Raw genomic sequence first — 12,024 nt, forward strand, 5'->3', positions numbered from 1 at the left:
ATTTTGGAATAGTTTCAGTAGAACTGATACCAGCTCTTCCTTGTACTTCTGATATAATTCAGCTGTGAATCCATCTTGTCCAGGGCTTTTTTGGTTGGTAAATTTTTTATTACTGATTCAGTATCAGAACTTGATACTGGTTTGTTCAGGGTTTCAGTTTCTTCCCTATTCAATCTTTGGAAACTTTGTGTTTCTAGGAATTTATCCATTTCCTCTAGATGTTCTAATTTATGTGCATAGAAGTCTCTGAGAATCTTTTGTGTACCTGTGGGATCGATTGCAATGTCCCCTTTGTTGTTTCTGATTGTGCTTAGGATCTTCTGTTTTTCTTTGTTAACCTAGCTAGTGGTCTATCAATCTCGTTTACCCTTTCAAAGAACCAACTTTTGGTTTTGCTGATGCTTTGTATGGAATTTGGGGTCTCAATTAATTCAGTTATCTGATTTTAGTTATTTCTATTCTTCTACATTTGTGCTCAGCTTATTTTTCTTTTTCTAGTTTCTTTACAAGTGATGTTATATCATTAATTTGAGATCTGACTTCTTGAAATAGGCATTTCGTGTTATAAGCTTCTTTTAATGTGGCTTTAGCTGTGTCCCAAAGATTTTGGTATGTGTTTTCTCTGTTTTCACTTATTTCAAAGAACTTTTAAATTTCTGCCTTGATATCATTGTTTACTCAAAAGTTGTTGAGGAGCCAGTTGTTTAATTTCTATGCATTTCTGTGGTTTTGAGAGATCTTCTTGGTATTATTTTCTGTTTTTATTCTATTTTAGTCCAAGAGTATGACTGGTATGATTTTTTTCTTTTTAATTTATTGAGACTTGCTTTCTGGCTGAGCGCAATCTTCAAGTATGTCCTGTGTGCATATGAAGGATGTATGTGTTCTGTGGTTGATGGGTGGAATATTCTGCAGATGTCTATTAGGTCCAGTTGGTCTATTCTGTAGATGCCTATTAGGTTATGTGGAATTGATGTCTAAAATTTCTTTGTGAATTTTCTGCCTCAGGGATCTAATGATGTCCATGGGATGTTGAAATACCTCACTGTTATTATGTGACTAATTCTTTTCTCAGGACTAGAAGCACTTGTTTTATGAATCTCGGTGCTCCAAAGTTTGGTGCATAGGTGTTTAGCATGTGTAGGTATTCTTGTTGAATTGAACCCTTTATCATTATGGAATACATCCTTGTCCTTTTGTATGGTTGTTGGGTTAATATTCTCATTTCTTAAAGAAGTCACAAAATGCCAGGTTCAGTTGCTGGTTTCATCCCAGCACTTTGAGAATCTGAGGCTATAGTATTCCTTGAGGCCAGGAATTTTTGACCAGCCTAAATGACCTAGCAAGACCCTGGTTGTACAAAGAACTTAAAAAATTATTCAGATGTGATGGTGTGTTTTTGTAGTCATAGCCACTTGGGGAAGTGAGGTAGGGTGACTGCTTTAGGCCAGGAATTCGAGGTTCCAGTGAGCTATGATTGTACTCTGGCCTGGTGACAGTGCAAGACCTTGTCTATAAGACAAAGATAGATATTTTAAATTATTTTAAAATTAGTTAATAGATTTCTACTTCTCTAGCTTCACTTGGATATTAATATGTTAGTTAATAGATTTCTGCTTCTTTAGATTCACTTTCATTTTGGTCCTTTTATTGAGCCATGTGTTTTGGTTACTTTGATGTCTTGTGATTTTGTTGATATTTTGATCAAGTAAGAGACAGCTACCTATTCCATCTATTATGGAATGAATTTGTACATGTGAAAACTGATACCCATCAGGTACTCTAGTCATTCTGGGAGATTCTTCATACTGTTGTCAGGATGTTTCTTCTCTGGACTACTGTGTGTATTTTCCTATTAAAAAGGTTTGCTTTTTTCTTTTTCTCTTAGGAGCTTTTAATCTCCCCCTTTGTTGAGTGTCATAGGCACTACTGTCTCTCTGCTCTTGTAACAAGCATTCATGTTTGTTCTCAGTTGACCCGACATATCATTTCAACTATATCACCATTTTCTTCAGCACCACATATTAAAGGAAGCAATGGCCAGTCTTTAGATAGCCCCAGAATAACCCAGAACTTTGGACATATGTTTTACTCCTTTTATTTTTCTTTCCTGAGAGCGAAACAGAATGCGAAAAATTTTTGTGTAACTGCACTGTGCTGTGGTGCACAAATACAACAAACTTTCTTCCTTCTATATGTGACCATTCTTGGCTTTGTGTTCACCTAGGTGCTGCAAACTCACCTGGCTTTAGTCACCCTATTACATTTAAGTTCATATATCAATTGAGAAAACAAAGGGGCCTCAAGTTTTTTATTCAACTATCATGGTGTTCTCAATGTGGTATAATTTGTGTATTAGATTTATAAAGTATTTTCACCTGAATTTAGTAATTGGAATTTTGAAAACTTTTGGTATCTTTCAGATATCTTTTCTCATGATACTCAAGGCCTCTTAAGAAAGAAGCTTATAGAAGCATCATTCCAAAAAGCGATATTGGATGGATATGGGAGCTGTGGCCCTCAGAATTTAAACTTAAGGAAAGAGTGGGAAAGTGAGGGTAAGTGTGAAGGTCACAATGGATATTATGATGGACATACAAAATGTAAGACAACTACCTATAACAAAAACATCACTGTTACAGGAGGTCAAAAACATGAAAAAACTCAATTTATGTCAGTTGCTTTTTCTAAACCATGTGTTTCTGTAAGTGTCGACATCAATTTTTGAAACTTACCTTTTCTTTAAAAGGAAATTTGGATAATCCGAATAGTGACTTAGTCCATGTTTCAAATAATCATTTAAACCAATTAAAATATAGAACTGGAGTAAATGTTCAGTCAAATATTTCTGAAAAGGAGAGATTTAAAAATGAGGAGGTGATTTCTAAATATGATCAATTTGATGGGTCTTTGTTAAAAGTTTGTTTCACCAACAAATAACACCTCGTTCTGCCTGTGATCAATATAGAAAGGTCTTCATTCATTCATCATTGCTTAATCAATGTCAAGGAATAGATAATTTGGGAAAATATCACACACATAATAAAACTTTGACAGCCTTTAGGCAGGACTCTACCCTAAATAATTACCAGTATATTTGTGTTGCAGAGAAAAATCAGTACAATAAATCTGATACAACATTAAGCCAAGGCATAAGCCCCAGAAGACATCAGAAAACTCATTTTCTACATAACCATTGCAAACGTAAAAAATGTGAGAAAGCCTTTCATGAATGCACCAACCATGTCCATCAGAGTATCTTTATTCAAGAGAAGTCTGCCAAATGTAATAGGTGTGTAGAAACTTTTATCCAGTCATCAAAACATACTCAGCCTCAGAGAATCCATATTGGAGAAAAGTCACACAGATGTAATAATGGTGAGAAAATCCTTAGTAAATTGTCAAGTCTAAGAAAACATAAGATAATCCATAATGAAGAGAAACCTTACAAATGTAAAGAATGTGACAAAGCCTTTAACCATCGTTCCCACCTTACTCAACATCAAATAATTCATACTGGAGAGAAACCATACAAATGTAAAGAATGTGGCAAAGCCTTCAATTCTAGTTCATATTTTACTAGACATCAGAGAATTCACACTGGAGAAAAACTTTACAAATGCAAAGCGTGTAGCAAATGTTTTACTCATTCTTCAAATCTTCTTGTGCATCAGAGAATTCATACTGGAGAGAAACCTTACAAATGTAAAGAATGTGGTAAATCATTTAAAGTGTCTTCAGCCCTTACTCAGCATGAGAGAATTCATACTGGAGAGAAACCCTATAAATGTAAGGAATGCAGCAAAGCCTTTAACTGTAGGTCATACCTAACTAAACATCAGAGAATTCATACCGGAGAAAAACTTTACAAATGTAAATCATGTAGCAAATCTTTTTCTCGTTCCTCAAGTCTTATTGTCCACCAGAGAATTCATACTGGAGAAAAACCCTATAAATGCAAAGAATGTGGCAAAGCCTTTAATTGTAGTTCACGCCTTACTCAACATCAAAGAATTCATACTGGAGAGAAACCCTACATATGTAAAGAATGTGGCAAAGCCTTTAACTGTAGTTCATCCCTTACTAAACATCAGAGAATTCATACTGGAGTAAAACTTTACAAATGTAAAGCATGTAGCAAATCTTTCTCTCATTCCTCATGTCTTTCTGTGCATCAGATAACTCATACTGGAATGAAACCATATATATGTAAGGATTGTGGCGTCTCCTTTAACCGGTCTTCAAACCTTAGACGACATCAGATGATTCATACTGGAGAGAAACCCTACAAATGTAAAGAATGTGGCAAATTATTTAATCGATGCTCAACCCTTACTCGACATAAAAGTATTCATACTAGAGAATTTCTATAGTTGTAGTAAATGTGAAAAGAGTTTTATCCAAAATTTAGAACTTAAAAATCACCATAGAGTTTATAGGGAAACCGACTTTACAGATTGAATAAATGGGAGGAAGTATTTAATCAGAACTCAAATCTGAATGTGTCAGGACTTACACAAAAAAGGACTAAAGCACAGATCCCCACTTTAAAATTAAATAAGAGTATTTGTTATGGAGGATTACTCTAAAGCCAAAGCAGTTACTTATTTTGTTATGTGTTTCAAATGACCAAAGCATTGATGTTTGGACAAGTAATTATTCAGTGAGCACGTTATTTGTATTGAAAACATTTGAAATTTGTATAAAGCAAATCATAATTTAATTCTCAGATTAGTTGTTATACCTTAATGCCTAGTGTTTATATAAAAACATATAGTCAATTTTTTCTGCATCAGAGCTATAAGAGGTCGTTCTATAGTAGGTGAACATCATTAATATCAACTTATTTTCATGGAAGTTTAATGGCAAATGTAAAATACATGAAGAAAATCTAAAAGAGGCTCTTTGTGTTTGAATCATTAAACAGTAATATGTGTAAACATATAGTACATATTTAGGGCATTAGTATTCTATACTAAAGTAAAAGAGGAATATTCTGAATTTATTTATTACATCAATTGCTCCTTAAGTAGAAAAACACTGGTCAGTTATTTAAAATACTGGCATACCTTTATAGTACAATGAAGTAGTAATCTTGAATATTATTTGATGTGTTAAAAATAAAAACATCTTCACAGATATCAGAGAAAAGTGAAAACTCATATCTGAAAGATTATAAATATACTTTATATCAATTTTCCAGAGAACTTAAACTTCTAATAATATTGGTAATATTCTCATGGTTACTATTTTATATTCTTTCCTGCTTTTTGTAGCTACTGGTGTACTATGACAGTTATAATAAAGATTATATGGGGGTATACTTAAATGCCATACTTTTAAAATCCTGAATCATTGTTTATAAAGTTTTATTCAATATTTTTCTTTGCACATGCCCTTTTTCAGTCCAATTGAACACTTAGAGATTTTTCTTTGCTTTCACTTGCATTAAATGGAATATACAGATGTACTAAGATAGAAAGAAAAAGGTGAAAGAGAACTATACAGGCAGAAATGCATGTGTGTGTACCTGTCTTCAAATGGAAAAGAAAATGATGGATCACAACAGGAAACTGGAGAACTGTTGATTTATTACCAAACTAGAAACCTCCCAAATTCTTAAAGCTAAATTAGCTTTTCATTGCACACTGAATTTTTCTCTGATAAATCTAATGTCTTCTGGGTTCAGACTTTATCCCGTACAAATCCTTTTTTCTTGCCTGTGATTCATGTGAGAAGAATTATATAATTTTCTTATTTCAAAGCTTATAAACTATTACTTATAATTTCTCATGGATTTTAAGACTGTTTTTGTAAAATTTAATGGTGCTGTCCAGGTGTGGTGGCTCACGCCGGTAATCCCAGCATTTCGGGAGGCTGAGGCAGGAGGATCATTTGAGGTCAGGAGTTTGAGACCAGCCTGGCCAACATGGTGATACCTCGTCTCTACTGAAAATACAAAAAGTAGCTGGATGTGGTGGCACACACCTGTAATCCCAGTTACTCAGGAGGCAAAGGCAGGAGAATTGCTTGAACTGAGGAGATGAAGGTTACAGTGAGCCAAGTTTGTGCCTCACACTCCAGCCTGGGTAACAGAGTGAGACTCTGTCTATAAACAAACAAATTATCTGTCATCTACCTATAGACATAACCCTACTGAGGAGGATGGGGATAAAAGGTCTGCATCTAAGTCACTTTGAAAAACAGTATTTTGATTGAATGCTGTAAGACTACACAAATGCTGTATTCTACTGAGTAATATTTTATTTTCCTACAAGGATATGCATTAGCAATTCTGAAACAGTTTTACATGTTATTATATAATATATGGAGGCTGTTTCTCAGTGTAGTTCACAAAAGTTAAATGGTGAATGCTAGCATGAATCTTATGGTCCTAGCCCAAAGTTGGAAATGTCAGGATGAACCCATGACTAATGCATCTGGGTGGATGGATGGATGAATAGATATAAAGATAGATAGGTAGGTAGGTAGGTAGGTAGGTAGGTAGATAGATAGATAGATAGATAGATAGATAGATAGATAGATAGATGGATGAAGCGATGTCTAAGATATCTGGAAGGATGGATGGATGGATGGATAGTTAGATAGATAGATAGATAGATAGATAGATAGATAGATAGACGATTCAGAGATAGATAATGTTCCAAACTCTTGAGGGCCAAGAACCGGTGACATCTTGTATCAACACATCTAGGTCTACAATCTTGGTTTCTAAACAACATTCATTAAAAGGACCCAAGGGTTGAAGTTAGAAAATACAAGTTGAGCTAGAGTATCTTGTAAAGCCACAAAGAAAAAAGTGCTTAATAAAAATGATGGGGACTTTTCAAAGGGAGCCAACCTGAAAGACCTCCCAATGGTCCAAGCTCCAACAATATGAGCAATAAGTTATGATAGCTTTGGATTATGGCCCACAGAATAAAATAATACTCATCTCTACTGTGTGAATAAAAGAGATTAAATAAGGAAAGAAGGAATGAAATCTACAATATTTAAAATACAGATCAATGTAGTTGGATAATGCAAAATAAATCAACACTAGAACATCACAGTAATAATTACCATAGGGAAGATTCCCCGAGGAATTCAAAAATTTCAGGAAAAACTTAAACACTAAAGAGTGTATTTGGGCCAGTCTCGGTGGCACATGCCTGTAATCCTAGCACTTTGGGAGACCTCTGCGGGTGGATCACCTGAGGTCAGGAGTTCAAGACCAGCCTAGCCAACATGGTGAAACCCCGTCTCTATTAAAAATGCAAAAATTAGTCGGGCATGGTGGTGGGTACCTATAATCCCAGCTACTTGGAAGGCTGAAGCAGGAGAGTCACTTGAACCTGGGAAGCAGAAGTTGTTTTGAGCCAAGATCATGCCATTGCACTCCAGCCTGGGCGACAAGAGCGGAACTCTGTCTCAAAAAAAAAAAAAAAAGAAAAGAAAAGTGTATTTGCATATTTTAAGTATCTACCATCTAATATTTATTAATACAATTTTTTCTTAATTTCTTAGACTGTGACTATTTGAAACAAATTATAACACTGTATTGTAGGATTTATAATTTGTAGTTGTAAAATTTATAACACATGGAATAAGAAGATAAATGGAACTGTTCTGTAGCAAATTTTTCATGTTTTATATTTAAGACAGTATAGTATTAACTCTAAAAGTATGGTGGATATGTTAAAGATTCATATTGTATTCCCTGCAGCAACCACTAAAAAATGCAAAGAAGTGTAATGTAAATGCTAAAAAAGGAGTTAAATATAAAATATTTATTTGCACAATATTTATGTATCTTTTAGTCATAATAGCCCAAAACAGGAAACAACCAAAATGTCCATCAATAAGAAAATGAACTAATTGTATAGCTTTTAGAACAAAATACAGCTCAGGAATATGAAAAACCAAGCACACATCCTGGATAAAATTCATAAACCTGCTCAATGAGAGAAAAGTTGGACACAAAATTGTACTTTATGTATTTTGTATTTTATTCCAGGCAAAATAATCCTATGGTGAAAAAAATCAACAAGATAATCTCTGCTTGAGAAAAAGGACCAAAGACAAGTGAATTTTCTGAGGGTGATGAAAGTGTTGCTTCGAAAAGGGGTGAAGTTTATATGGGTCTATTTATTTGTCTAACATGTACAGTTAAGGTTTATGCCTTGCAATGTATGTACATCTTCACAAAAAATCTTAAAAAAATTAAATGGGTGGGGATAGGGAAAGGGTTGAAGTATAGATGAAGCAGAAGTGGTACATGATTAGTAGTTGAAGCTGGGGGCAGGTCTATATATTTTATTTTTATGTCTTTAATAGCATTTGTATAAATGTACAATATTCATTTACAATGTTAGCTCAGGATCTTGTTTACCTTTGGACAGGGAGGGAGGGAGAAATTTATTTTCTGGGTAGGAGTAAAGCTGGTTCTATTCCTCAGTTATGTAAATTATCTGTTATAATCCAAAAAGCTTTACATGAATGTTTCTGTATGTAATGTTGTATATCAATAAAAAATTAAATATTACATATTTGCACCAAAATCCTAACTCACTATCTCAGAATGTTAGCAGCATTTTCTTTTGTTGTAAAGTGGAACACAATCTCATGGCATTAGCAGATGGGTTTGAATATTCTAAAGTATCAACGTCCTAATCTCATGGGCACCTCTTGGGTCTTTCCATTTTTGCCTTCATTTGGTAAGTGGCATGCTTTTGATTTTTTGAGATGAAACTTTTTCCCAGCAAAGTCTTTTCCCCACAGTGATGCTCTGAAAGCCAGGACACCTAGCACAGGACCCTGGGCATAGTATGCACTCAGTACATGTGGAGCATGTTGATCAGGAACAAAAGGAGTAGCAAAGGTCAGCTCCTGCAAAGGTGAGTAGATAATACAGGTATGACTGAAAGGCTGCAACTCAGGAGTAAACATTTTACATTCATTCAAGAGACAATTTGCAACTAGTACACCAAAAAATTTTGGCTGAAAGCAGTACTTTGGGGGCTTGGCTAAACTCTGTAATCACCTGGAGAACTTTAAACAATACTGATGTCTGGGCCCCACTCCAGGGATTTTGATTTTATTGGTCTGTTGCAGTTTGGGTTTTGGGAATTGTAGGGCCTCTGCATGTGACTGTAATGTGGAGCCAGGGGTGAGACCCACTGTTTCAGGGTGAGGGATGCATTAGCTGTGTGTGATTTCCATGTGTGCTGCAAGTATTTGCTCTGTGAACATTCCTGCATTTGGAGTCTTGGAAATTGCATAAGGAAGAAGTGTCTCTCTACAGATCTATTTTTTATGTCACTTGCTTTTAGAGTAAGAGGTTATTTCAGGCACAGTAATTTGATTTAATCTGTTTTCAAATACTAAATCTGAAAATACTAAAATGAAAAGAATTTGCAAATGTGAGAATTTGCAAACATGTGGAGTGTGTTCTTATGTGCTTTCCAGTTTCTCTGATGATAAGAAATGAGTAATGTTGGGCCTTGATTTCCTAAACTCAGCCCTCAGTTACTTTCTCAAATTATTTGAAGACCTTCCAAGTTGCTTCAGAAGCGTTGTCCAAAGGAGATTATTTCCAATAGTGAAGAATAATAGATGGATGAGAATGTCTAAGGAATCCTACTTCTGTCGCAGAAGCGGCACTCTCCAGAACCTCAGGGGCCCATGGAGTTCATGGGCTTTGGAGTCAGGCAGAGTTGACCCTGAGTCCAATCCCAGCCTCTTAATAGACTAGTTACTTGACTTGGAACAGTTATGCAAGACAAAGCACAATGATACTGATTGCAGTAATGGGAACAATTCATTCCTCTCTGTATCCATGCCCTTTGCAATGCATGTTTTTAGCTACTCCCATGGAGGGAAAGATTCTGTTTATCCAATCCTTGGATCTGACTGGCCTTATTTGCTGTGGCCAATTCGTACTCATTGTTTTGGTGAAACAATTAGGCATGTTTTGCTCCTCATTCTAGTCTTTAAAATAAGATTTTATGAAATTGTATTTCTACTGTATTTGGCTATATTCATTCTGCTCAATATTCTAATTCACTAGTCCTCTTATCATCTCTGTTTAATTTAGTGGTGAACCTATACATTGTCTAGTAACTTAATTTTGTATTATTCATATTCTATTGGGCTGTCATTCAAATGTGGCTTTTAAACTTTAGTTACTTGTTCTTTCTACAAAAATAAACATTGATTTTCTACTTTTCATTGTATTCATTTAAACATTTTAAATATAATTCCAATGTGCAAAGCTGTTGCATATTTTTTCTTCAGACATTTCTTCCTTGTTATGTCACTCCGTTTTTCCTTTGGTTCTCACTTTTGGGAGATACCATATTTGGGGTGTCTATAGTCATATATTTCCAGTGTTTCTTTCATTTTCCCTGGGAACAAGATGAAAAACACACATAGGTTTGACATCCTTGTGATGAGTCAGTATCTGAAGGGAGCATTTTTTTCTTAGTTTGACTACTCTGGATCATTATCTTGATTTACTTCTGCTCCTGTGAAGTTCTTATATTTTCCTTTAACTCCATTCAGCAACTTAAAGGTTCTTGTAACTTCTTGAGGATTTTTTTAGTTGTCTATATTAAAATATTTAATAATATATAGCATTTTTCTTAAAAGCACAAATATCCACAGTGTACATGAGTAAAATATTTCAATAGACATTGTGCAGCATACAGCAGAATCTTATGAGATATCCCATTTCTTCATTCAGAACATTCCTCTCGAATATACCATGTGGTAATAGTAATTTGTAAACAGTAGTTTTTTGATACTTAAAATTTTGTTTTTTGCACATTTCTGAAACTATATACTTCATGCCAATGAACAGAACTGATCTAGATACAGCCAGAATTACTGTTTCTCTATAATATTAAAATAATATTGATAAAATTATGTACCTGAATTCAGGTCTTTTGGCTTTAATCACTCTGCTTCCTTTTTAGCATGTTTCTGAATTTACAAAAGAATCTGTTTGGATTTCTACTTGTTCTATAAACTAATTAAAAGAGACAAGGGAAATTTGTGTGTGGCCAGATAGTACTTGTTGGTTACAATTTATAATTTCTAGTGTCATTTTAGTTGCCTTGAAAATAGTGACCTCTTGAATTTCTGCTATCATAAAATTCATGTCATTGTTAGGCCTACACTTTGCCATTCAGTTTTTTTCACCTCTGGTACTAGAATATAATGTGTATCTTCTCTTTACTGGTGAAAAATGCTACACATTTGTCTCTACCTAATTAGTGAAACTATATTTAGCGTGTTTATGTTCATTTAGTTACTATATACCAAAACATTTTATTTCTGTGATGGTCTTAATTTTACCTAACAGGATTGTAAATGGCTTAGTTTGTCATTTTTCATGAATTTCTGTATTATACATTTCAGGTATTAAGTCCACGTGTAATTGGCTTAGAATAATCCCTAACACATTGTAGGGGCTAATACATACTAACCACTCTGCTTCCTCAAATTTCTATTTGTTCATACCATTCTTCATTTACTAAATTATTTTGTGTATGTTATTCACATTTATTTTTCTGTCCTCTCTAAATATTTATTAAAAAGATAAGGTAGGCTAATGTGTCATGTTGATAAAATTCAATGTCAAATGGTATGCTTCATTGTTTTTCGTTAGATATAATAGCTTTTTTGACTCAATGAAGTTTTAGTCATATTCTCAACCCTAAAACAGAGGAAGCTTTTCTATAGCTGATTGAAATTTATCATTTAAATTTAAAAAATTATGGGTAAAGAATTTTACCCTTTAGCTTATGCTAGTAGTGTTGCAGGGTCTTTACTCATATTCCCCTTTTTTGTTTTCTGAGCATATTTTTGAGAGTGGAATGGACACATTCTACTATGGCCTGCCCTTGGGGGTTATACGGGATGCCTGTGGAATGTTGGATGTTCCATGTGTGAGAAAATTGTTGAAATTGTGAGCTGGCATAAGCCAGACCATTATCAGTTTTAATTTTTGTGAGCCGCCCC

General features: G+C 34.4%; 1 protein-coding gene across 12 annotated transcripts in view; it reads left to right on the forward strand.

Annotated features, from left to right (window-relative positions):
• KRBOX5 (KRAB box domain containing 5) overlaps window positions 1-11,568 on the forward strand; it is a 49,711-nt gene extending 38,143 nt beyond the window's left edge. For 4 of the 12 annotated variants that reach the window (XM_016929760.4, XM_063797788.1, XM_063797789.1 and 1 more), the window contains 2 exons: window positions 2,424-2,558; window positions 3,109-8,545. In XM_016929760.4, coding sequence (XP_016785249.2) covers window positions 2,424-2,558; window positions 3,109-4,373 — 1,400 coding nt within the window. In that variant the 3' untranslated portion in view covers window positions 4,374-8,545. Of the gene's footprint in view, window positions 1-2,423; window positions 2,559-3,108 lie in introns of all 12 variants that reach the window. The other 8 variants (XM_063797790.1, XM_063797793.1, XM_063797791.1 and 5 more) reach the window with 5 other exon arrangements.
• The last annotated feature ends 456 nt before the right edge of the window (window positions 11,569-12,024 follow it).

Source organism: Pan troglodytes, chromosome 18, assembly GCF_028858775.2.
Source record: "Pan troglodytes isolate AG18354 chromosome 18, NHGRI_mPanTro3-v2.0_pri, whole genome shotgun sequence".
In the NCBI taxonomy this organism is placed as follows: domain Eukaryota; kingdom Metazoa; phylum Chordata; class Mammalia; order Primates; family Hominidae; genus Pan; species Pan troglodytes.